General features: G+C 46.7%; 1 protein-coding gene and 1 non-coding gene across 2 annotated transcripts; both read right to left on the bottom strand.

The window, feature by feature from the left end:
* Nucleotides 1-770: 770 nt before the first annotated feature.
* LOC8031243 (E3 ubiquitin-protein ligase RNF166) lies at nucleotides 771-27,171 on the bottom strand. Its single transcript, XM_029982694.3, has 5 exons — nucleotides 26,905-27,171; nucleotides 21,929-22,082; nucleotides 14,579-14,812; nucleotides 13,792-13,899; nucleotides 771-3,393 (listed from the first exon to the last, which is right to left on the bottom strand). Exons 1-5 carry the CDS (start codon nucleotides 27,024-27,026, stop codon nucleotides 3,328-3,330), a joined length of 684 nt encoding a protein of 227 aa, XP_029838554.1. The 5' UTR covers nucleotides 27,027-27,171; the 3' UTR covers nucleotides 771-3,327.
* On the bottom strand, nucleotides 6,147-6,228 carry Trnaf-aaa. The gene has a single exon. It is a non-coding gene; the product is annotated as a tRNA-Phe (tRNA).
* Nucleotides 27,172-27,229: the final 58 nt, after the last annotated feature.

Genomic DNA, 27,229 nt, shown 5'->3' with positions numbered 1-27,229 from the left:
TAGTTCACTGGTACTAGACGGGATTATTGAAATTGAGCTCAAACATGCACTCGTGGGGTGAGGTGACTAAGCCACGACTTACTACGTTTGCATACGCACGCACAGTATGCGGTGTTTCGGGAACCAAGGAAAGTGCCCCGGTCTTTGTTTTGTATCGCTCGAGCGTGAAAAGTCAGATAATCGAAAACGCAAGCAGCGCGTTCGGTCGCGACGTGATAGCATGAGATGCAGCTGCTCACTCGAAACCGAAACTGAGTGGCCAACTAGTTCCCAGAGTGCACTGCGTGATATTTCGCCGCGATGGGGCGCGTCGGTTTTGGAAGAAGTCCATTGAATAACCTAGGGTGCCTTCATGTGCACTCTGCTTCAGGTAACAACATCTGTCCATTTTGTTCCGAACACATCTTTCTTTTTTGTTTTGGAACATGTAAAAGAACGTCCTCTGGCACGAGTGCTTGGCGTTTTCTATGGTGGCATTTTGTTTCCGGCCATCTCTTTGTACATTCCCTGTAAGTGCTAACTGTCGGTATTGGGTACTACAAAGAATGACATCACCCTAAATGGAAGGACATCATGGCACCCTAAGACTTATCTTTTAGTGCAGCTGGCGGCCTCACAGTTACTCTTTCTGCATTTAAGTGATTGTGCTTAAACTGTAAATAGAACTTGCAATAAATATTTTAGAATGCTGCCTGGTGTAGATTGACATGACATTTCAAAAGCTTGGTATGCTCTGTGAAGCATGTGAAAACAAAACACAAGCAGCAAGACACTTTTTGGAAAGTTTTTATTTTAAGGAAAAAGGTATATGTACAAATAGCATACAAACATTAAAAAATTGTCCCTTAACTGTCCTAGGAAGACTTTCTTTGTTTTCTTTCTAACCAGAGGTACACTACTTCCTGGTAGCATGTAGAAAGTCAGCACAGGCTGTAGGAGTTCTTTCACAAAAATCCTTAAACACTTCCAAAAATAACTAGAAAACAAGCCAAATCACTATTTTGGAGTGGCGATTCCAACCTGCCAAAAAACACAGTTTGTGCCGAGGGCAGGAAGTCTGAAGGTGAGCTTTGTAATCATTTAATCAACTTTTTTTTATACATTTTCCAAAAAGTTTTTATTTAAGCAGATGTCAGCAAGAAGGGGGCCAGGAAATTTTAAAATGACAAATTTACAGGCCATTTATGCACCACCACTGCTTTAGCCATGTAGCCCTCATTCCACTGGCAGGCACATGCAAGTGACAATTGACAAAGCACATTCCACATCTTTGATGGCAACTAACAGGGGAAGTTTTGTGAATTTACTGTTAACCAATGCGCTCCGATGCATGGTGCACTACGACACCAATGTCTGGACAAGTGTTTGCACATAAGCGACATTTGGTAATCCCTGGATGGGTGGAATGGAGCTGGCAACAGGTTTCTTTGCACTTGATTTGCCACATTATCCATTATGGAAGAGCCTGCTAAATACCATAGTGTCCTGGTTTGCACCACCGCCATTGCGAACTACAAAAAGCAGCAGACCCTTCAAGCTAGTGAACATAAGCAGTTAAGGAAATTGCGCAGTAGTATAAATAACCTCAAAGTATGGGGCACTCAAAACACTGCCAAGTAAGGTGCTTGGTTTCACCAAGTTGATGGCACAACAAACCTCTGCTGCATATTTCCTGCTACCGTCTTAAGTACGCTGCGACTACCGGGGCTCCAACCATTACACTTCCTACGGCACCCATTGTGACAACATTGATCCAAGACCTTTCTGACAGTGCTGCCTTTGCTAACACAAAATGTGAAATCAGACAGGCTCAAAGTACTCATGCTGCTAGAAAAAAAAAGTGGAATGCACAAGCCCTAGCCGCAACAGCCCAAAGACTGCATGCACTGCCCCAAACAGAACTGGTGCAGTGCACTTGAGTCTTGCTGCATTTCAATGTACATTACCTTGCTGCCCAAGAACCTCACACAGACTAGTCCCTCAGCAAATGGAAAGAACTGTGGGCAAAAGGATATCCCGACACAGTATACCAGCTTCCCTCACAAGCAACGAGCACAGACAGATTATGACTGCTTGTAACAAACCAACCACACTTCTGCCTTCATTAAAAGCACATACGATTGAGCCAATTGTCAATAAAGCCCACCAGGGTCCAAGAGCAGTCAAGCATAGTTTCTTCTAAGCACTACTGCTTTTGGTACAAACAGTTTTCTCTCTCAGAGCAATAAAAAAATCCAATGCTTTTTTTTTTTTGTGAAGATTTGTTTAGGACTACAGATTTCTGCCAGAATGAACAACACACACTTGCACATCTTGTCAAGTGGCCAGTTTTTATCCTGCGAATGAACCTGTGCATGATAGGCGCGAGTATTATCAAAGGTATGCATAATCATTTTCTGCAGATGGTTAGAGGGTCAGAAATAAAGTCGGACAGAACCTGCAGCTTGTTTAAACATGGCACTAGACTGTGGTTTACTACATGCCACAACAACCAGCGAAGTCTGCCAAAACATGCTCAATCAGGCATCCGACACAGTTTAAGAACCCAGCATGTTAGAGAGGCTAACATATTACAAAACACAGCAGTGAAAGGAGTTTGCATAAAGGTGCTTAAATATTCTGCTCTCAACTACATCAGCAGTTGGCCACTGCTGCAACTGAATTAAAATTATATGAAAGATTGCACAGGCCGCCCATGACCATCCTTTTTGAATGTGAGGAACAGCCGTTCAAAACCTTTGAGGTTGTGGGGAACAGTGAAACCTGGCCAGTCTCCCAATTAACTCCCGGCTACTGTCAACACAACCAGAAACTTCAACTTGGCTGCAACATACAGATGTGTACAAAGGCTTATATATGCTGTGTAAACCTATGCAAAACAACAATATATATATTTAGGTATATTCTCGACTGCTCGTACAAATTTGAGCAGATAAAACATAAAAAGTTAGAATTGTAAAATTCTCAGCTGGCGGCACCATTGAGGCCCATGCTCAAAATAAGGATATAGTACTAAAAAGTTAAAATGTTAAGCAGTCCTTTCAGCTTCTTTTGACTAAAAAGAGTACGGCATAAGGAACTTGCTGCTTTATCGAGACCCATGTCTCAAAATTTGGACCAATTGAGCTCTCATTTAAGTGTGCTGCCTTTACCTCCGAGATATATATATCTCTATGCTTTCCGTACGCCGCTCTGCATTCCCCAAGAAAGGTGAGACTCCCCACACATTTATTCAATCAAAGAAAGGCTTACACAATGTTGACTGTGGCTTTTACAAAATCACGTGCAAACATGTGCCTTTCTTGACTTGCACTCTGAACTTTGGCTTTACTTCTCCTTGAGAGAAGCTTCCAGGGCTTGTTGGAGTGCGTCGTCGTCGTCAATGCCGTAATCCTGCCGGGGAGAGACCAGGAAATGCGTGCAACGCTGCCACAGTGCATGGGCCACTCTTGGCTACAAAATAGAACTTTTTACACGGTGATCGCATCATTTTCAGCAAGTCCCTAGCAACCTGACTGAAAAAGGCAAACGGCCATATCCTCTGAACTCCCTCCAACCAGTGGAAGGCTCAGAAAATGACACCACAGTGATGCTGGCCTCTGAACAGAAGCAATTTCTGAGTAGGCATGTACTAACGGACGAAATCACCCCCAACATAAAATGCACGTGACAACAGAAATAAATTTTTTTTTTCCTTTGGGGAAGTGCAATTTGTGACAAGTGTCCTATTTCTGTGGTCAAGAAAAAAAATATGGTTTAGAAGCACAGTATCCCTTTAAAGTGTTGGGATCATGACAGCCGTCTGAAAGGGGCCAAGAAAAGATTTTGAAATTTGAGGCTAATTAACGTTACTTTTATTATTATTGTGTTACATGTGAGAGAAAACAGGCACATCAGATTTCATAAAATAGTGTAATCCCAATATGTTATCGGAAAGCAAGAAATGGGACCGTTTACCATTCAGTAGCCCCAACAGCGGCGTGGTGGTTACCACGAGATGACATAGTGAACTACGAAATTCTGCAATATAGACTCCCGTATTGTTAATATTCTGATCTGGACAAAGGACAATGGCCCCTGGAGCAAAGGCAGGAGAGGGTTTTTGCTGAAGCGCGACACTCGCAATTGTGCTAGACACACTACAGAACAAGAAGCTTCGTACACCCGGAGATACGTGACTAAGCATGTGGCCTGCAAGTATTGCACACTAATCTGAGCACTCTTTTAAAATAAAAACTAGCATATGCAAGCAAAAATTACTCTCCGCTCTGCATTTCATGTAAGTGACGAGAAAAGTGCCATAGTATGTTCGTTGTACAGTAGGCACCGTGACTGGGACGGCGCCAGACTTGTAGAAAACTGGTTGGTCATTCTGATTTTGTAGACTCCATATGAGAAAAAGAGTGCACTTTTTTGGGGTCCTCACAATTCAAAAACTGACAGGGCACAGGCGTGAAGTTTTCAATTTCCAGGGGGGATCCCACCCTCCCACACACATACACAATATATCAGTGATGGAAGTGGCATTTGACTTTTTGTAGCAGGTTTTAGATCCCAACATGTGTTACCACATTAATGATGATTATTAGTGGACAAAGAGCATGTTGGTCAAGACTGATGAAAAAATAAACATGCAAGACGAAGACGACACAACCAACTAGCATATCTGCTAAAACGTCGATCAATGAAAATATGCTCCACCAAGATGTAGTTGTGTCGTCTCCCTCTTACATGTTTATTCTTTCTTCAATCTTAAAAAAAAACCAAAAAAACTTAATTTAAAATTGTTGATAATAATTGAAGGTTCACCTTTGATATTCAGGTATATTACTTATTACCCCTTGGTATAATACATATAAATAATCATAAAAAATATAGCATGACACGCAACTGTTTCTAAAAAAAAGCTCGAGGTATACCTAAGCACTTCGGAGTTGTGAGTGTAACAGCACGCAAGCCGCTCGTCCGCTCCCTTTTTCGTCTGCTGCGTACTTTCCGTCGCCGGTCAACGCGCGCGCCCTCTCCTCGCTGCTCTGACCTAGGACGCTCCGTGTTAACAGCGCGCTGATGGACACGCAGCGCCATGGAGCGAGCGGTCGTGGAAACTGACGAGCACAGCGGCCAATGGGAGCCCCGTCGACGCGCGCCAGCCAATGGAACCGAAGGCAAAATCCATCAGCTTTACTTCGCTCCTATTGGGATCGCGGAAACTAGGTGCCATTTGAGCGCTTCAAACTGAAGACGTCAGCTCGCTCTATGGGACCCAGTTAATGCTTTCGCATTAAAAAGGCTGAGGTCAAAGTAGGTTCCGTTTATAATGGGGATTAAAAGGAAAAAAACATTGTTCAAAAATGAATCATAGCAGATACTTCCATTCAGATAAAGTGTCTCTACCATCAATTAAAATATAAAAGGTTTAAACAGCATAAACAAAATGAGGACAAGAGACCCGACACAAAGACAACAGGATAGCGCCTGTCCTGTTGTCTGTCTTCTTTGCCCTCATTTTGTTTGTTTTTTAAACCTTTTAATTAATATGACCAACTAAGTTATAATGACTCTCCCACTCCAACGTTTACACTCACAGTTGATGTAGCCTGTCAATATCATTATGTAAAATTCCATAAAAAAACTAGCATATCCGCTTAAACGCCGATCAATGCAAGTATGTTCCACCAAGATTTCTGAACCTACAAAACTTAGATATCTAACTTCATAAACCCTTCTCGCTAAATTAAAATGACTTTCTGAAAGAATAACGATACTTCACCAAGTGATACACTTTATTTAGCCTCCATAAAAGAAATTCTGACGGTTCTTGCCAACGCTGCTAATCACAAAGTCAACCATGAAACGTCACCAACTGCGCATTTTGAATGCACGGGGTGCCACCAGACATGGCGCTGTTTTGATCTGACCGAATCGGAATATGATGAGCAAATATTTCGTGAATACTACTTGTTCCCCGAGTAGCCCGACCCACTAATGAGGTAATAACATGAAAAGTGCAGAAGCTCAAATATCATTAGAGGGACCCTTTAAATTGTTTTAGGGGCGAAGCTCCTTAGGGTCTAGCCTTGTCCGGCGTTCGTGCTCACATCGATTGCCATCCCATCTGTCTTCTTAAAAAAATAAAAAAATTTTTGCGCAGTCGACAGGATTCGAACCTGTGCGGGGAGACCCCAATGGATTTTTAGTCCATCGCCTTAACCACTCAGCCACGACTGCGGGACGAGTAGGGGGCTCTGAGGTGTGGTAGTAACTCAAGAGCTGGGGATGTCATGGGTGAAACGCTGCATGTAGCCGCTCAACGTCTATACAGGAGAGGGCACTGCGGTCAAATGCGTATATAATCGCGTTAAACTTTGCATGCATTGGCTCAACGTTTATAGACGAAAGGGCGCTGCGGTCAAATGCGTATATAACCACGTTCCATACCACACATTCTCTTTCTGACATGGATGAAAACAATCGAAAAGCTTGGCATGCTACGGCTCAGTGTATCAGCACCACCAGAGCTTCGCCCCAATCAACATCATTCACCACGTGGAGATGCGGTCATTTTTTATTTGGTCTCCAGAATCACGAATAATTATATTTCAGATTGATGTGACAAGTAGCCACAGCAGCACTTTCAAAGTAGTGCCGAAGCCCCTCCTGCCCGGAGTGTTAAGAAAGAATTGCGACGTATTATACAGAAATCTCAACATTTACGCACCTTCCGCAAGCCTTACCCGAGCGGAAGACGACGACAAAGTCGAGTCAGTCAGACCCGCCTCGCTTCAGCTCCGTCAACATTTGGCGTTTTTGCGTCCCACGCTTGGGCTTTGGCCCACATGTCTCGTAATGGCACTACAACGACCCTTGGCACTGCCAAAAATCTTCAGGAACTTCCCCTGCCTGAAAATATAGACTCCCTACCCACCAAATTTAGGTCTGGAACTTCTTCTTTGTTAACCCTAACGCCGAATGCACCGGCCGCCGCTGCTGTAGTGACTAACAAGGGCGCACCATATCCTAACGCGTTATTCGCTGCCACGTGGAGCCCCCCTGCGCTTCCTACTCGGAACCAATTCTACATCCTCGGCGACGACGAACTCACAGGCAGCCGTGCCATGGCTCTCGGAGCCGTCGAGATGATTACCGGCGTGCTTGATCATCAGCCCAGCAAGCCCGTGATAGATTTTGTTGAAAATTTCACCATGACCAACACCCGAGGGAACGAGTGGCATACGGTGCTCTAGTGCACGGGCAAGCTGCGCCCAGTTCCCGCCACGTCGGAAGGTTTCCCAGCCCCCATCGTGCCAGTCCCCGCCAAGCCAGCGGACCTCCACGCGAAGAAACGCCTCGTGCCACTGCCGAAGGGAGGGTTCAAAATCGTTATGCGCCCGTGCAACGGATTGGACCTTCGCATGTGGAAACCCTACCAGCTCGTCCACTACCTAGCCAAGGCGGTCGGGGCCTCCGCAGAGGAGGTAAGCGACGCAGCACACCTGCAAGTGAACCACAACCAGAACATTTTGGCGATCCACACCGAGGACGAGAGAATGGCTCAGGCGCTCGCCCAGATTCATCAGCTCGTGCTCGGAGGATGATGCTACCCTTCGTACACATATCTCGCAGCGCCGGTCGACTCCAACAAGGGCACCATCCACGATGCAAGACCAGGATCCACCATGGAAGAGCTCGTGAGATGTATCCGGACGGAGGATGGGACACAGATCATCACTGCTCGCATACTGGGCCAGTTTGGCTCGGCAATCATCACCTTCGCTGACCGAAGACTCCCACATCACGTGGTCTACTACGGCAGCCGACAATGGGTCACCCTATACCGACCACTCAAGCAGGTATGCACCACATGCATGAAAGAGGGACACCGTGTGGATGTCTGCCCAACGCCAGGCACCCAGGCGTGCCCCCGCTGCACGTCGCCCACCCTTGCACCGAAACACGCCTGCGTCCCCTAGTGCCTGCTGTGCGATGGGGACCACCCCACCGGGGACAAGGTCTGCCAGCACCGATACGCCGATCGTCGGCCGAGCAATCAGGAAGCCGGCCGCTGTAGCCGTAGCAGGGGCTGTAGCAGGAAACCACCTAACAAAAAACCGCCAGCCAAGGCTGACAGATCCGAGAGCTGCGGCAGGAGCCACATGCGACGTGGCCGCAGCCGCAGCAAGACGAGAAGCCGGACCACAGAGCGAGTGAGCTGGACATGGATGCTGAAGGGCCACCGCTCTCTGCCGAAGACCCCTCCCCACCCAACCCTGTTGAGACCCCCGACTGGGCGAAGGCTTTCATGAGCTTTATGGACGAGATGAAAGGCACAATGTCGCATACTGTCGAGACCGGTTATAACGAAGTTGGTTATAATGAAATAGCGGCTACAGCGAAGGAATCACGATTTCCCCATTCCCTTTTGCACTTCGTTAATTGAATTCGGTTTAAACGAAATAGCGGATATAGCGAAGTAATTTCCGATTCCCATTGTCTTCGTTATAACCGGTCTCGACAGTATGACCAGCCCCCTAGACAAACTAGAGCAGAAATCCAACCCTCCTCCCCCACCAGAGCTGAGGGCTCCTGCGCTTCCTCTCCCTCGCCAGCCCGAGGACGCGCAGCAGACGATTGAGCGCCAGCAGGGGCTTATCACCCAACTGCAACAAACCATAACTCGACTGCAGGAAATGATGACGCACCAGGAGGAGGTGATGACCCACCTCCACAAGGGGCTGGACGTGCAGGAAAGCGAACAGGAAGTGGCCAAGAGAGCTAGGAGGGTGGACGTACTGTCCTCAGCCATGCGTAATCCCGAATGCGCCGCAGCAGCCGCCGTCCTACATTCAGCCAGCTGCTCCAGGCCTCTACCCCGCCGCCCCAGCCCACGCCGTTAACGATGGCAGGACGCAATCGAGGCACACTAGTCTGGCAGTGGAACTGCCGCAGGTTTTGTGGTTAACACGGTGCTCTTGCGCAGTTCATTGCAAGCTGGGAATATCCCCCCGACGTGATGTGCCTACAGGAAATCAGCAGGGACCTCCCCTCGCTTTTGGGTTATCAGACACTCACGCACTCGCACGCAAACTCAAGAATAGCCAAGCTAGTCATGAAGCGCATCACAGTGAAGCAGCACGAGTTTGACAGCTCCACGGTGGAGCACGCAATCGTGGAACTCCTCACCAAGAAGTGAAATGCACCTAGCTTCTTCATTCTTAATATATATAGTCTGCCCAGCTGCACAAAAGACGTATTTGAGTGCCTCCTCGCGCGTGCGCTGCACCTAGCCAACCAGAACCTTCTAGCAGTAGGCGATTTCAACGCCGCGCACTCGTCGTGGGGGTACAGACAGGCGACTGCAGAAGCCGTTAAGTGGCATGAGGCAATTTGCCAACATCACTTCACCCTCCTGACCGACTCGGAACACCCGACGCGCACGAGGTATGGCGTAAATAGGGACACGTGCCCCGACCTCACACTACTCAAAATCACTGCAGCCGACTAGACCAACACCGGCGAGAGCCTAGGCAGCGACCATTCCATCATCGAGGTTGAGGTCGCCGTTACTTCTTAGAACAAGTATGTCAGGCCTTAACCGACTGCGATGCATTCCGTAAGTCGCACCCAAAGCAGCCTGCGCTCTCAGGAGACCTAGAGCAGAGGGTAAGAGACCTGCAGACTGACATAGAGAGAAGCACACCAGACACGTGTATCTCACCAACAACAGGCCAGAGGTAGGCTCTCAACTCCTACGCCTCTGGGACGGCAGGCGTGGCCTCAAGAGGTGGAAACGCCAGCGATTCAACCGCCAGCTCAAGATCTGAACTGCCAAGCTGGAGAGGGAAATGCTCGAGCAAGCAGCCCAGCAGTCACACTCCAACTGGCATCAGACGTGCAACAATCTCCAGGGGACTCTGGGCACGGCGAAAACGTGGTCACTGCTGCGCCACCTTCTTGACCCGAACAAGGGCAAGCTTCAGATGAGCCACACACTCTGCAAAATCGTGCGAGATTTCGAGGGCACAAACGACGAGATTCTCCACCGAGGCAGACGGCAAACTAGTAAATGGGTAACAGAGGACAGGGTGCACAGAGCTTGCTTAGCGCCTTTTCCGATGCCGATGCGGGCAGGGAGCAGCGTCAACGTTCCGACGCTACTCACAGTGCCCGCGGCCGACGCTGCCCAACTCCTGGCAGAATCGGGTCAAGGGAGCGATGAAACTCGGAGGAGATCATCCCGTTCGGAGCCCCCGGCGTGCGCCCCTGCGGTGTACTACACGCACACGTGCGTCATATGGGAGTGTTAACCAGAAGTCGCTTAGATCTGCGAGGATGAGAAAAGCAGCCGGCCCAAGTCCAAAATTGCCAAAGAATTCGACATTCCGGCAATGGCTGTTTGACATTGCCTACCATTTTGCAGAACGAGCGAGGCATACGGGACGGGTTCAAGAAGTTTCTCGCGCAGGAAAAAGCGCGCCGGCAATCCGAAGATGAAAGATTGGCAACTGCTTCGCGGACATCAGATTTTCTGTCGCGAGTATGCTCGCCGAGCTGGCGCACGATTTCCATGGCTCCAACGATTTCTACAAGTGTGTGTGAAAAGATGTTGGCAAAGCCACCGAGGATAATTTTAATTTGTTTGTGCTTGTCGATGCGGACGTTCCCGTGGATGCTTCTGCCACGGAGGCTGCGATAGTAAACCTTACGTGCGGCCAGGGTAAACACGAAGCTGCGTCGGAGAGGCAACTCGGGAAACGCTGACGACTGCGGAGACGCAAAACATCCTACGGCCGCTTCCAAACAAATTGGAGTGCAGCGGTGGTGACAGTGTTCTTGCAATGCCCGAAGCAGTTCGAGGAGAATCAATGCCGATGAAATTATCGGCAAACTCCACTTAATTATTTGTTTCCACTTAATTATTTTTTACTCGGTAAAGCTGCCGCGAGATGTTCATAACCAAGGTCTCATTAAATATACAGTCAGAGAGTTCTGCAGTATTCCCATCCGCATTCAAGACTGCTGGCACTGTTTTTTTGGCTCTGTTGCCTTTTATCGAATTACCGCTTATATCACACTTTTTTGTGGTCCCGTTGACTTCGTTATAAACAAAAATTACAGTAGGGCCGCTTTTTTTTTTTTTTTCTTTCTCGGCACTATTTTTTAAAAGTAAAGGTTAACCTAGAATCGAGACCAAAAAAGGTTGACCTGTAATAGTACTGAGCATAATTTGTAAGCCATTCCGCTAACCCATGGGTATTTCCCGCATGCCACTTCTTCTAACACAACGGTGCAACGCGGTGAAGCTCAACACGCACGCGCCAGTGCGAGGTGGTGAAGGTTTATGCGAGCAGCAATAGTGTCACGGTGTGCAGCCATGTGGCTGAGCTAAAAATCAAGTCATCAGGAGTATGACACTCTGGTTCTGTCTTATCACAACAACCGCCATACCACCATTTTTATTAATTTTTTTTTTTTCTCCAGACTTCTACCTCGGTGATATCGTCAACATCATTGTCAGACAGTTCAGACGATTAAGTGGCCAGCGTGGTAGACGAACTAATTTTAGCTACGTAAGTAAAGACGCCGTAAAATACATGTATTTTACGGCGTCTTTACTCATTTTACTCTGCTTTTACTTCTTAAATTATTAATGCTCACAAACATTAATTTTTTTTTTAAGCGTATTTTGGGGCTTAGGTGGGGTGCAATTTTGAGCTAAAATGGCATTTTGGCATGACATGAAGCAGGCTTGCATACAGGGCACAATTTGGTGCAAATAGCGCAGCACTTCCATCACTAACATATGTATATATAGGGTGCTTCCAGAAACGCGGGCAAAATAGCTCTGGATACGAGCGACATATCGCTCTAGTATAAGCCCTTCGTAGTCAAGCTGACGAGGAAGGGCCACCCTTCGAAACAACCTATGTATTTTTACATTAAATGAAAACTTTTCAAGTTTGTCTGTTCCTGGCTGACTTCTACTTATATGTGCATGCCCTCGGCCTACTACAGTCTTAAGATATATATATATATATATTTACAGGGTGTTCAGCAAAACGCGGAACAAATCGTTCCTGCCAGAACTATGCATCGCACAGAAAAAAGGCTTGTGACGTTTTCTTTTTAGGAAAGTTATTAAGTTGGGGATAATTAAGTTAATTATTTTTCTGTAATTAATTTTTATAATATTAAGTTCAAGGGCATGGTTTCACTTAGAAACTTGCTGGGCATCATTGAAAACCTCTAAATCAAACCTTATTTAGACAGGTATAAAGCAAACTCTGCAGTTTATGACAATTGGAAAAACCCTTCGTTTTTTTGCATTCTCTGGTTTCGTTTCCTTATCCATACCTGCCAACCTGTGGACTTTCAAATTTGTAAAAGTCCCACGGCCGCGGCAGGGGGGGGGGGGGGGGGGGGGGTTACACGAAGCAATGTGCAGCTTAATGTCAGCCTGGCCAGCGTGCAAAACGCTTACATCACACTTGCACGTGCTACAGAATCCAAACTTCTCTCGCTTTTTGGGCGGCATGAAGCATGAAAATTTCGACGTGTAGGACTTCAGGAACACCTGAAAGTACCTCTTTTGAGGTTTGGAGTTCGGCATTGCGCCGCGAAGCCACAGTGACCAGGAGAATGCTACAGTTACACGTGCAACAAACACAGACGCCATACTTCTCGCCTCGAAACTGGCCGAAACAATGAGGCCCAACAACGTCTGAACACGCCGAACCAACGTGCACCCGTGCACCGCCGAACACACGAACAAAGGCTTTGAGCTTTGGATTGGTTTTAGATCCGTGGCCACCGGATAGACGGATAGTAAAAACCACGACGCTGCTATGGACGGTACCTATCGTCCTCTTGTGGCGGTGCAAGATACCGCCAACAACGGAGTTACAAAAAAAGAAAAAAAATTATTGTTTGTAAGATTTGAAGCAAGATTCGTAAAATCGTAAAATTAGTCCCGATTCGTACATTTTACAAAAAATTCGGAAGAGTTGGCAGGTATGCTTATCGAAGTGCATCTTGGCGGCTGCAGTACTGCCCTCTCGCGGCCGAAGCGCAGATCCAGTAGAAAAAAGTTCAATCTTGCAATGTCATGCTCATTCAAAAGTGAGGTTTTCCTTTCCGGCCACTCGTCCCTGCACGCGCAACGCTTCCTTTTTTACGAGAGAGGGGAGGCAGGCGAGCTCGACGTGGCCGAAGCAACTGCCGAAGCTGCTTGCCTCAACCGCGGGAGGGCAGGTCTCCGGCCACCAAGATGCGCTTGGATAAAAAAGCAAAACCAGAAAATGCGTAAAAAAAAAAGAAAAAAAGAAAAACTTTTTTTTTTTTTTTTAAACGTCATAAAATGCTGGTTGTGGTTTATACCTGTCCAAATAAGGTTTGATTTAGGGGTTTTCGACGATGCCCAGCAAGTTTCTAAGTGAAACCATGCCCTTAAACTCGATATTTGAAAAAATAATTAACAACTTAATTATCCCAAACTTTAATACCTAATTTTCCTAAATGGGACCCTGGCCCAGGACCAGAACGTCACAAGCCTTTTTTCTGTGCAATACATAGTTTTGGTAGGAATGATTTGTTCCGCGTTTCGCTGAACATCCTGTGTGTGTGAATGCGTATATATGTATATATTACGGGAGAGAGAGAGTTCATGAAGCACTGGTGTCTTTGCCTACCGGGGATTGTTCTGCGGTAGGCAGAGGCACCAGTCTGGCTACTGGAGGGCTCCCCAACAACTGGGAGCCCCTCAGTAGTCAACGCCTAGGTGATAGGGCGACTTACCACGTAACTGTCATACTCGAAGCGATGCCTGAGGTTGAGGTGACTGAGGAAATTGATGGATTTTTGATGCGGGTTTCCCCACGGCATGGACGCGCACACAGGACACACCTGCACACAGGGAAAAAGAAAAGCCTCCTTTCATTACAGCAATAATGAAAGCCCATATTCATCACTAGACATACACACCCTGATAACAAATGAGAATAGAGGGCAATTTTCCAGTTCTGTTATCTTTGGGCAACTCCCACAGTGGAATTTTGTGGGTTGGATTGTCCACTGTGTCAGAACTTTCTCTTGGCAACTAGTGCCTGCCTCCCTATGGCAGTAATTTTTCTGCCTCTGAGAGCCCAAAAGGGGGCTACAGCTACCAGGATTGGATAAACTTCCCTGTTCAATGATGATAAAGTGGCATTGGCATGTAATTACGTTGTAGCATGACCATGAAGGACAAAAGGGACGAACTCTCAGCACTTTGCCAGCTGGAGTTTTCCGAATGTGTGCTGTGCAGTTCTTAACGGCCTCTCGGCTCAAACCAAATGTGTCGCCAGGAGAGAAAAGGATACCGTGGAACGCATAACCCAAAACAAACACTTGGCATTATTCTGAAGCAGCGTCCCATTTCAGGTGCCAAGACCCTACCGTCAGAGTTGCTTACCTCACTGGCATTCTCATAGCCGTTAACAGCACGTTTGCACACAACCTTGCACTAGGGTAAGTTCAACCGTGCTGCCGGGTAGCACCAAGTCCAGAGGTGCTTGCGGAGTGTGAAATAGGGGTGGGAACATACCACCGACTGTGAGCTGTTGTTGTGGTCAGCATTGCAGTGGTCCCTCAGGGCAACCAGATCAAGGTTGTCAGTCTCGCAGTAAGGACAGGGGAAGGTGAGCCGGTTCTCCTGGTTGGAAGGATCGCGCCCCGACACTCCGTTGGGTGGTCGGTAGACGGGCGGCCAAGCGGCTGTCGCTCCCTCCACTTGGTCGGTGCAGGTGCGATTGTGGGCACGTAGCTTGGACAGCGGCACCTGCATCGGGCATTGCACACTCACGCACACATTGTGCAACTAAGGAAACTCGCGCACTCTGGGGACAAGGGTCACTCTCTCGGATAGCACAATCATTACCGGTATGGCGCATTTACAGCGTCCTCATTTCCAGTCCCTCGAGTTCGTTCCCTGCCACAACCATGGAGTAGACGTCTGTCCTGCTCCGAGGCCAAGCATGACAGTCCTCGACACTCGCATTCACCAGTCTCTTTTGCAGGAACCTCCACCGCCAACTACTTGGCCTACGACAGCAGGACACCACAGCTTTGGCGAGATTAGTTTCCCCACTCTGGAACCACTTTTGATGCCCGGCCGATATAAACACACCGGCCGAGAACGCGTTGCAGGCACTAGAGTACCGGTAAACAATGCCCTAGAAAAATGTGTGTCCGATGCCAAACAGCCTATTGGGTACAGTACCAGGACTGCTGTCTTCGACGACGACGAGTTGGTGAACTTTTTCCGACGCTGGTTAGAAAAAAATGGACGACAGTGTTCTTCTCATCGAGCATGCTTCGTTTCAATAACACCAAATCGTGCCAGTGTTTGGGGGCCCTGTTCCAATCACTATAAGTGACTATGGACTATGGGCTATAGTCTAATAGAGGTTGTGCCGCGCCATGTGCCAGCTCAACGCACAACGCTGGGGCATCAGCAAGCAAGCATTAAACTCAAAATGGTTTGCCCCGCTTTTTATCCTCCACGTTTCGAACCTGCGGCGATGTGTTGGCGTGCGCGAGCTTCCAGAGGCTTGACTTTCTTTGAGGAAGCGATCAAAGGACTGCCCACTGTCCTTCCATGGTGCTGATGAACGTTGATAAAAACGGAATGTCTGGTTCAAGCGGTTGCATAGGTTGCGTGCAGAGCAACCTGAGAACAAGCTGATACTACAGTTAACTACATGTAACCACGGAAGCCACAAGAGACATGCAGAAATTCCGAAAGGACCTGTTCCAGCCAATTCAGCGTTTTTCCGATATGTGCCATCTGGTTTGCTGGAGTCGCAAATACCGGGTATTTCAGCTAAGACATAAAAATTTCTAAAAATATGGTGGTTGAGAAAAAAGGAAACTTTTTACGGGAACTAATAGCCAACCACAACACAAGTAGGGGATTGTAAAAACATCAATTAGTCAAATAATTAACTAAAAACACTAATTAACTTTCTAATTAGTAAAAATAAACATGTGGTTTTAATTCAAAACTTGCTGAGCATCATCGAATACGACTAAAAATTAATTTTAGAAAGATATAAAAATACAGAAAGATGCAGCAATCTACAACGTTCCCAAAAATGCAAAATTTGGACGCGTTTCTAGTAGTAAAGGGACAAACTTCTGCCGAATCTTAGGATTCGGCAAAGCCGAATTTTGGCCGAGCTGTTTTAAAGATTCGGCAAAGGATGAATAGTAATAGCTATACCCTTTGTAACGGGCGGCAGCTTGCGCCACCTAGCCTAACATTTTGTCATCCCTTCTTTCTTAAACTTTTCTCCCCCTCCCTTGTAAAGTGTTCCCATTGCTTATTTTTATCTGTATTTTCACCCCTCCCTAGATATTTTCTACTGATCTTCCCATCTCCTCTTAGTTACCACAATTCTTTCCCTATTCATTCGTCCATCCATGTCAGCAAATCATCCATTCCCCCCCCCCCCCCCCCCCCCCCCCCCCAAGGGGGCGGAACAAAGCCTGTGCACCTTGAAATTACACGTTCTATAGTTTCCCCTTTAGACCAGGGCGTGTTTCGGCACTAAGGTTCGGCAAAAATACCTTATTGCCAAACCTAAAAGCTTATATTCCGTTTTTAAGGGCAATAAAAGTTCTTGGGTTTTTTTTTTTAAATGCATATTGACACAGTTATTACTAAATAAAGTGATATTCCTAAACGTAATAGACCGATCTCACCAGGAGTTGCACGACGCCACCGCCGCCGCGGTGCATTCTGGTACCTGTAGTTCTCCCCAGTTTTCTGGCCGCGTCAAGGCGCATTGTACGCTCGGCGTTTGGGAATTTTCAGGTTAGCACGAGTCTTTTAGTCGGCCTTTTACCCACGGTTTGTAATGGCCGTCTTCACCCGTTCTGTGTCAAGGTGCTGCAATAACCGCACCACGCAAAAAGGCATCGGATTTTATGTCTTCCCGAAAGAAACCAGCCCACGAAAAGAGTGTCTAAAAAATGTAAAGAGAGCGGTAAAAGAGCGGCAGGAAAAAGGGTTTTTATATTTGTTTCGTTATTTGATTCATAATTTATATTCACCCCATTGCACGATAACTAAAGAGGGTAAGCTTACACAGGGCATGAGACGTAGTAGGGCGTGCTAAAGTGTTTAGTACGTTGGAATCTCCCAGAGCGCTCGCTCCATAGCGGTATATCCGTTGGTCTATCTCAATCGGAACTTCCACACTGCCTTGCTGTGACCGTTTTTAATACAATGTTTGCTTGATGCATTTTGGTGGTTACAACTGTTATTGATACGACATGTTTTGAGCACAACTGTGCTTCAAAAGATCAGTACAATCACTGAAGAAAGAGCAGCGATTCTCGGTATGTATAACTTGACATAAAACGACTTTTTTTAAATCAGACCTAATTTTTTTTGGTGGGCTATTATTCTACAACGTGATTTTGGCTGGCATTACTGATCCATTCTGTGTTAACACCAATCGACACACCGGAAAAAAGCATTTTCCGTCGGACAGCTCTTACCGTTAACCAAATAAAATGGAATAGAAACTGTACACAAGAGCTCATCTTTACCCTAAGTTCTCAGGCATCTCGCATGGCTACGTTTCATTTTGACAAATGCGAGTTGTTACGGTTCTTCAGGCAGGTTCTTTTTGTGGATCGTTTCTTTGTGTGCAGGCTTCCCCCCGAAGTTCATTTGCACCCTGTCGCAAAGGCTGTCAAAAAGAATAAAACGAGCTTTAGAAAACTATCGCTCTCCGAGAATATCTATTGGGCTCGTCTTCACTATCGAATAAAAGTTATGCCTCCAAGTTTATCCGGAGTGCTCGAGGGAGTAGCGGCCTCGTTGTTTTTCCCGCTGTTGGAGTAAGACCACCGCGTGTACGCAGTGGGTTCACGCGCGTTCACGGAGGCGAAGAAGCGGACGACGACGGAGCAGACAACAAAGCGATTCTAAAGCGATAAGACGACCAAAAACCGAAACTTTTTTTTTTTTTTTTTTTTTGCGCTTGATGACAAATTAAGGCATCACAAACAACACAATCTTATAAAGTACTGATATGCAGGAGAATCCAAGCTAACACCAGGGCTGCCCAAACTATGATGTACGCCCACATGAGCCCTTTTCAGCCGGGAAGCCGGAGAGCGATGACTACAAGTAGCATGGCGGCGGCAATACTTCCGGAATGCGCGCGCCTGCGCAGTTCGCTTGGTGGCATCGGTCTATTGTACCGGTTTCACTTTTGTGTGTCTACTGGCAATTTTACAGTGACTTCCTGCAGAAGAGGTGCGACAACAAGGTTGGGTAGTAGCAGGGTGGCGGGCGAAGTCACGGTACGCAAGTTTCGGTTTTGAGGCCTCATCAGCGCAAGCCTGGAAGTGTGTACATTTTTTAAATAAAGGCAGTAACGCTGTGTTCTTACTTTCTTTGCGAGTCACCATTTCGCGCACAAAAATGAATGCAACGGTTGCTGAGCCTTCACCAGAAGAGAAAACACTATTATTGTAAACATGCATGTTTTTCGATTTGAGTCACTTGACGCCAGCTTTGCATGAAAGTGTGAGTCCCATATACACGTCTTGTTTTTAACTTTTAAAATGCTAATTTCCGAGATTAGGACACACGTGCATGTTTAGGAAGAAGGGAAGAGTTAGGAATGTCGGATGTGCAACGTCGAGCATGATAGTTGTGTGTTTAGTTTTATGCTGATAGATGAAAACCGCAAAATAACGCTAATTAAAAAGCAATTTTTTTTTTTTTTGAGAAAACTACTTGTGAGTTGAAGACAGGATTGCTAAATGGCGAGGAGTGCTTTAACCCCTTAAAGGGCCCATGAAACGGTTTTTGGGTTGGGATAAATCAGTTTAGATTGGGATTTTACTAATAGCACATCGTTCAGTGGACCAAAAGAAAAAAGGTAGAAAGTCAAAAGCCTGACTTTCAGTGCGAAAATTTGAAAACAGAGCGGACTATTTCGTACCTCCTCCCCTTCGCAACCTCTCTGCCTTTTCACGATGATACATGCGCGGTCCCAAAAGCGCGTCATCGGGTCCAAACTGACGTCACACGCAACCGGACTTCACTTATTCCCTTCACCCCTAAGCTGACATTGTGGTGGAAGCGACGCACTTGCCGGACCAATCAGCCGCCTCCCTTTCATCACCTGACTTCATTCTCTGCAGCCACATTCGCCACGCTCACGTGGCAAGTGTGGCTGGCCCAACGAGCACGTAGCTTCAACAGCACTGTCAGCTTCGGAATGAACGGGGTGAGGAAAGCAACTTTTGTCTGAATTTTGAGCGGCGGGCTAATCTTCTAGGGGGAGAATGGATGTGTCCGGATTACACAAACGAGAGTGCGAGCAAGAGGGGACTCCCCCTTTTCGTCTTCTTTAACTGTTTGGTGGAATGCGCGATTTATGACTTGAGGAGGAAAGCTAAACAGGAAAAAGTTGGAAAAGCGTTTCATGACCCCTTTAAGTGCCATGGACGAGCTCAGGTCGTACAGTGTTTTTTTCGGTAGCCCTCAATTCCACGGACGAGCAAGGCTCGTCCGTGTAGTTTTGCGGCGCTGATCATAAATGGCAGCACTCGTATTAGTTGGCAAACATTTTTTTCGCCTACACTGATTTTTTTGTAATAAACTTTTCAAATTATATGTGTAATACTAGATGAATAAAAATTCAAAAAAAAAAAAAGGCACCTTTGGGTTACTTTTGGAAAAAAAAATGTGGCACTTCAGGGGTTAAAAGTACTTGTCAGTCAATGTTGCAACTGCCTCTATGCATCACTGGAAATATCAAGTGGTTAAAAGTACTTGCCAGTCAATGTTGCAACTGCCTCTATGCATCACTGGAAATATCAAATGAAGACCACATTATCCAAAATGTACCGCATCATTTGTCATTTGCGCAGTGGAGTGTGTCAATTCCTGGTTGATCTTCTGTTCTTGAGGCAGAAAATATTGCAATGAACCACACTCGCAAAGGCTGACAAACACACACTTACCATGTTGCCTACTCCGCACCTCGCACTACTACACTGCGTGATGGTATCATGGTGACCGCACGGCGTCCATTTGCAATTCATTTCCCTGTCACGTTCTCGCGCGTGCGCAGACGTTTGCCGAATTTTTGCCAAATTTTCCTTCAAAAGTTTGGCTTGTGCCAAACTTTGCCGAATCTGAAGTTCGGCAGACTAAGTCCATCGCTACTTTCTAGGTTTCGGTTTCCTATCAAAGCACATCTCTCCAGCAGTGACCACTTCCCACCATCCAAAGCCGAGGCGCACAGCTACATCGTAGCCTCCCTCATAGGATGGAAGAAGGTGTGGAGCATGCATGTTGCATGCCTCGGCCACAAGGGGGAGGCAGAGCCGTATATTGGGAGAGTCTGGCCAGTGGGTGTGGCAACGAAGGCGCTGGAGGGGAGAAAAGTGAAGGAAAGGGAGGAGAGCGCCGAAGGAGCGAGAGAGAAAGAAGGAAGCAAAGAGGAGACGATCGCCATTTTGACACATCGCTGTGGGCGCAGAGCACTGTTGAGGCTACGCGTAGTCTGCTAAGGGCATATTTCTTTTTCACCTGAATCAAAGTTTTTGTTCAAACGTGAAGAAACTTCATTTGTTAGCCACCGAGCAATAACACAATATCATTTTCTTACCACAGCCTGCCAAATAAAAGGAAAGAACTGAAATTTGGATGTTGATTCGATGCATTCTGCCGGGCATATGAATGAAAATGGCGGCCGACCCTCCCCGCTCAGCTAAGAGAAAGCCAGTTCACGTGCATGCGCTCACGCCTCTCGCTCTGCGCCGCGGGCTGATTGACTCATTCAGGAGGGGGGCGTTACGGCGGTGAGATCATAGACTGGCCAAACTCTCCCCATATACGGCTCTGGGGAAAGGGAGAGGGGGAGGAGGAGGGGGGGGGGGGGCTGTTGCAGAGATGTGCTCCGATAGGAAACCGAAACCTAGAAATGTGTCGAAACTTAGCGTTCTTTTGGAACGCCGTAAATTGCTGTATCTTTCTAAAATTAGTTAATTTAGTGGTGTTCAATGATACTCAGCAAGTTTCTAAATAAAAGTATATGTTTACTTCCACTAATTAATCAGAAAATTTTAGTTCATTATTCAACAAATTAGTATGGTTTTTGCAATCCCCAATGTCTGCCGTGGCTGGCAATTTGTTGCCGTATTCTCAACTACCCGATTTTTAGGCATTATTAAAAGTCTTTTTTTTTTAACACTTGGTATATACATCAAATCGATGCACTATCCACAAGGCAAACATTATTATTCAAGCAATACAAAAGACAAATAAAGGAATAAGTTGGGGGGGGGGGGGGGGGGGGTGAATCGGGCGGAAATGTATCTGAACACACGGATGCATTTTAGTTGTATCATAGATAGAAAAACAAGATCTGGGCTGTCCCATTATTTCTGTAACTTAGGGCCTCGGTGGGGGGTTGGGTTGCGTTGAAACTGCATTTTAAGTTGCTCTTGAGAAACTCCTCGAAGATATTTAGGGATTCGCCTGCGGCCTCAGGGCATGTTTCCTGTTGTTGGGTAAGCAGACTCGGCTCCCCTACAAGTAAATAAGCGGAGGGGAGCGGACTGCAACTTGGAAGCCAATAACAATATGCCGGTCGCTGACTTCAAGGCGACGTTTTCTCCTTCTCCAACGAGAGCCTGCCCACTCCTGGCGAGAGCAACAGCTTGTGCAATCTTCCCAATGACAACTGCGAAGGAATTTGCAGAACTGTGGGACACTCTCCACAAACAAGGTGAGCATGTTCCAACAAACATGGCGGAAGAGAGACCCCAGAGGGCCCAATGCAGGCTACTCTTGCAATCATAGAGCGTCATGTAGCGCAGTGAAGGCGGACACCCACCGGGTCGGGGGGCGGGCACTCACCACCTTTCGGCAGCCAGAACAGGGTGCTTTGAGCGAGGAAATGTTTTTGGCAAGGTCCTTGGCCCGAACTGTTTTGCTCGGGTCAAAAATGGAACGGCAGAGTGGGCACTTGGGGTCATCTTGCTTGCACTGGGCCAAACAGGTGCTGCAGAACCTGCACATGCACACGGCGTCACCGGAGCTGGCAGCAGCTAGCGTTCAAATAAATGTTTCCAGGCTCCCAACGAAAGCGCAAGCTCAAATTAAGTACATTTAACGCTTTGTCCAGTAATTGGCATCGTTTATGCCCATTTGATTAATTCCTTACTAAAGTAGAGACAATAGAGAGATTTAGGAAACCGTACTGGCATCTCCAATCGATCGAGCCGCTTCCCGATACAATTGCTAAACGACGTGCGCAAAATGCGTCCTTGCTTTGATCACAAAAATAAAATTTTTCTCCCAGAAACGGGAGGAATAAGCTGGAAATACGAGCAAAATGGATTGCCTTCGCATATTTGAGGAGTGACGTGTACGGCTATTGCTAAGGAGGGTCGCAACAAACAATGAAACGTAAGGAGAAACTAAAGCTGCTCGGCCTACATCGGCAAAACATGCTTCCGTAAACAGCTGAAAACAATGTCTGCATGGTGGCCGAGCGGTCTGGGGGCATTGCTCTCTGGCAACCACACTGATGAAGTCCTGGGTTCAAGTCCTTATAGGGTCATGTTTCTTTCATGTTTTTTTTTTTTTTTTTCCATTTTATGTTAATGCACAAGTACCATACAGTAAAGTACCGGACAAGCGCCCACTCAAAATATAGCGATAATCGCGAAAAATAGACCGATCTCACCAGCCAGTTTGACTACGCCACCGCTGCCGCAATGCATCGAGGGAACTTTAGTCTTTCTGCACGTGCGAGAACCAAGCTGGAGCTCTGTGCGTGTGGAGCACGAGAAGGCACGAGCACTCGCGTGCACGGCCGTCTGCCTCCTGTGAACTAAAGTTATGGCGGCTTTACGCATGCGCCCAACGCTTAGTGAGATCGGTCTCTTGGGGGATGCGCACTTGACCAGTCATCAATTTTACATATCAATGAACTGAGCATATTTTCTCAAATCTTACAAATTTGGGAATGGGCGCTTAGTGTGGGATGGGCGGATGCACGGTATTCTACGGTAATCTAATTCTCCTTGAGAAGCTTTTTTTTTTTTGTTATTTGTGTTTTTTTAGTGTTTGCAATACTGCCTCAGTGAGAGCAGTCACTGCACTGAGCTATGGTGTGGTGGGGAAGAGCTTGAAAACGCTCGTCTTCATCGCATTTCAGACACCTTTTAGCGCTTTCCTATCGCATTAAACTGCTCTCACTGAAGCACTAGTGCAAGGACTAAAGAGATACAAATAAATATAAAGGCTTCTGAAGGTGAATTAGTGCTTAATTAAGCGCTTATGAATAAAAAAAAAAACAATATAAAGAGGACTATGGACTCGTGTCCAGAACTTCCCGATCGTTGTCGCCAGACTGCGACGCCCCAGACCACTCGGCCACCATTAATTTTTTTTTTCTTTATGGCCTCGGCTTAATGTAGGCCTCGGACCTATTGTATTACGACCGTTCTTAGCAATAACTTTACGCGTTGCCCAAGTACACAAAGATGAATTATTTCGCTCATGTTTCCAGCCTCTTCGTCCCGTTTCAGGAAGTGAAATCGCAGTTTTGGGATCAAAACGAGGACGCATTTTGCACACATTGCTTGCCGATCGTATCGAGGCTCGGCTCCACCCATCGTAAGTGCAAAACTAAAACTTTTCAATATGTATGTGAGAAAACACGGAAAAGCTGTGAAATACAAGTAGCAATGGGAAAACTTTTCATCGACAATATGATTAATGTGGCAAGAGTCGGAAAACATCCGAGGCGATGTAATCTTTCAAACACATTTAGACACAAAAGGAAATTTGGGGGCGCCAAGCGTGTCAAACCAAATCTGGCCCACCCCAGCGTAGGACTGAGGATCTTATGACGTGGAACCCTAATGTTGGCTCCACAATAAGCCTTCAGCAAATTGCGGGCACTTCGGCCGGCATTCAAACCCGCCACCTGGGGATCCGCAGGCCGGCACTTGGCCTTGGAGCCACCGAAGTAGCTATAGTTACGAGCTTTTCCCAAAACACGCGGTGTAGAGAAACATAGAATAGATCAGTGGTTATGCTTTAAATAACTTTCTTCAGCACTGTTTTTTTTTAAACACAGAGTGTGTTTGAGGGCTGGGATTCCCGAGGAAGGCGCGATGTGACGCCACGAAAGGCTGCCACGCGCTCGGCAAAACTAGTGAACCTATCTCCTGCTACATTCGACATTACGGAAACCTAGGTTTGATGGGCGAAAAACCGCCCACCTAACGCAGTGGACAGTGGTCACACAATGTCGTTATCAGCGAGACGGTCACGTGACCACATCGTGCGACGTTAGTGACATCACGTGACATGGCACTGCATCAGATGACACCATGACGTGCCATGTGACCTCTAGTGGCACCAACTATGTGGGCCTCCTACTGTATGTGTATGACGAGCAGAGGAAATCTCGTAGAGAAACACCCTGCGCAGCTCAAACACACATTGAACATCCTACGTCGCCCGACGCGATCCGCAGGATTAGGATACATTAATTTCTATCTCTCCTTGGAACACTCCTATCGTCATTAGAGGTTTCGTACAGGTCTAGAAGACAAAAATTAAGATATTTTTGAGGACACAAGACAACACTGTATCTGTTAGTTTTATGACATACCAACATTTTCAACTCATTGCAAATGCTGGTCTTGTTGCACAAAATAATATTTTACCACTGAAGTGCTAATGGAATTTTTTTTTTCTTGCAAAGGAGCTGGTATAGCGTTTTTAAAATTATTTTTGGGTTATTGTTTAGGTATTAGCTTTTTGCAGTTTTCTTCAGATAGTTTGATTTGGATATGCACATAATGTCACTTGATGCTTCCACTTTCTCAGCATCATACATTGGTAGTAATTCTATCACATTAATTAGTGCAATTGATTTACTTTCCTGATTAATATTGCCATCCAGTTGAAACCATCTGAACAAGCTTCAGCGTGTTGCCTTAAGTGCTTAGAACGTCTCCCCAAGCAATTGCCTTCTTTCTTCCCGTCCTGTTTACTTTCTTGCCCACTCTGCCCTTTTCACCCCTTCACCTTCCATCCCAGAAAAACGAAACCAACCAGCTTTGAATAAATGCTTAATGTGTTGAAAGTTTAAAAGTAAAACAGTTATGTCTGTCCTGATATTTAAAGTTTTAACCTTAGTAGCTGCAAAATTAAGTATAGCTACTTTTTTAAGGAATACTATATGATCAAAGTTTCTCAAGGCCTTGAAGGAAATTTTCTTCAATTTCAAGGGTTTCAAAGGTTTTCAGGACTAGTACGAACCCTGCGAATAAATGTGGCATAGTCCAATGGTTGTTTCATGTTTATTTTAAAATAGCTATGGGTGCTACACGAACCCTACATAACATAGGTATCTATCTGTTTTATGCTAGCTGCTTCTTTAATATAGAAAAAAAAACTAAAAAATAAAGTTGTAAAAGTTGTAAAAATAATTTTTACAACTTTCAAACTGCCACTGATTATGCACTTACACTTGTACCCAACTTCAAGGGGTGCAACACTGGCCGCTAGTTATGTGAGGTTCTTTTCTGTTTCCCAGGCCGAAACTCCATAAACCCTATTGCCCAGAGCAGAGTTGCGGTCTCACGTTCATCTGGAGACTGGGTCTGAGGGGAATCGGAAGAGAACCCTACACCATTGGCTGGATCTTGTTTACATTAGAAATATATTGGCCTTAACCCCCCTCCCCCCCCCCCCCCCCCTTTTTCTTCACCCACTAAAAAATAAAAAAATAAAAAGAGAAATGCTGGCAAGTGAAACATTTTACTCTTACTATGGTCATAATCTTTCTTTGCCTCGGGAATACAGTTGTTTTCCTTATTATCTATTAATATACAATGATTTATTAGAGGGCAAGAACCTGAGCAGGAGCTGCAGACGATAACTAAATATTGAAACAATCAATTACAGGGTGAGAGCGCCTCGGCACACGATGTTGCGATGAATATGGCAAGTTTTGCGCTAAGCAACTCTCTCAAGGAACCGCTTCGCTTCCTCTGCGCACTTGGGGGAAAGGGAAAGCGCGCATCCCCTTCCTTTGTTCTCGCAGCGTCGGCTGGTGCTCGCTCGGGGACTTTGAAACGACAGCGGATGCAAAAGCAAATGCGACGCCTAGGATCCGCACCACGACAGACATTTACGACGAAACCTGGTCGAACGGCCGAAAAACGCCAGACACGCGCCACTCCATTCAAGTGCGCACATCAGCTGTGGCGTACACGTAGCGGGGGGTAACAAAGGATGCAACTCCGGGTTGCGTAACTCGCGACCCGATGCGTCGGGTCGGGAACACACGGCGTTGTTGACGTGCTCCATCGCACGAGACTGGGCATCGGGTGCCCAGCGAGGTACCCCCGAGACTCCGAAACACACCGACATGGCCCGCATAGCAACAGCACACCACGAGCGTCGGTTTAAAGAGACGGCGTTCTTTCCACTCTTCGCACAAAAGCAGCCGCGCATCATCCTCCACATTCACCTGATTCAGGCGCCACCTTTAGATCGGGATAAACAATCCGAAAGAGAGAAAGAAAAAAAGCGGGCCTGCGGATCAGCGTTCGAACGTTCGAAATCGAACGCCGTGAGAACAGGTTACGAACTGATGGTAGAAACGCTCGCAAAGTCGAACCATTTTTTTTTTTACCCTGCTCCGAATTATGAGAAAAACGATCGCACCTTCATTTGGGCTGAAAAGGCTATCAAAGAGCGCGAGTAGAGGCGAAGCAAAGGCAGCTCTAAGCGGACGCGAGCGAGCGCATCTCGTGTTTTGGAGACGCGCACCATGCGTTGCGAGAACAAAAGCGAGCTCTTACGTGTGGCCGCAGCTGATCGTCACGGGCTTCTGAAAAATCTCCAGGCAAATCGGGCAGACGAACTCTTCCGTGCTGCTGATCATGCTGCTGGTCGTCTTGAAGAGGGAAAGCCTCGCCATCATCCTGATTTGCTTGAAAAGCACAAGCCGTTACAGCATGGAGCTTCTAAATTAGTGCGCAGCAAAGTGCTCATCCTACAAAACACGATCCTGATTGTCGTCGTCGTCGGATGGGGACCCGATCTGTTTTCGTTTCCCAAGCCTGGACGTGCTTGTTAGAAAAAGTTTTGTGCGTTTTGGTGTCGTAAGGCCGTTCATACTACAAC

Source organism: Ixodes scapularis, unplaced genomic scaffold (assembly GCF_016920785.2).
Source record: "Ixodes scapularis isolate PalLabHiFi unplaced genomic scaffold, ASM1692078v2 PGA_scaffold9__187_contigs__length_104089568, whole genome shotgun sequence".
Classification (NCBI taxonomy): domain Eukaryota; kingdom Metazoa; phylum Arthropoda; class Arachnida; order Ixodida; family Ixodidae; genus Ixodes; species Ixodes scapularis.
This window is presented reverse-complemented; position numbering and strand designations above follow the sequence as displayed.

What these genes read in the sequence shown, in the direction of transcription:
- LOC8031243 (XM_029982694.3), bottom strand. Translation starts at nt 27,026, where the DNA reads ATGATGGCGAGGCTTTCCCTCTTCAAGACGACCAGCAGCATGATCAGC. An exon ending in GTTCTGGCTGCCGAAAGGTG is followed by an intron (nt 14,813 to 21,928) that starts GTGAGTGCCCGC and finishes TGCCCGATGCAG; the next exon opens with GTGCCGCTGTCCAAGCTACG. An exon ending in TCGAGTATGACAGTTACGTG is followed by an intron (nt 3,394 to 13,791) that starts GTAAGTCGCCCT and finishes TCTCCCCGGCAG; the next exon opens with GATTACGGCATTGACGACGA.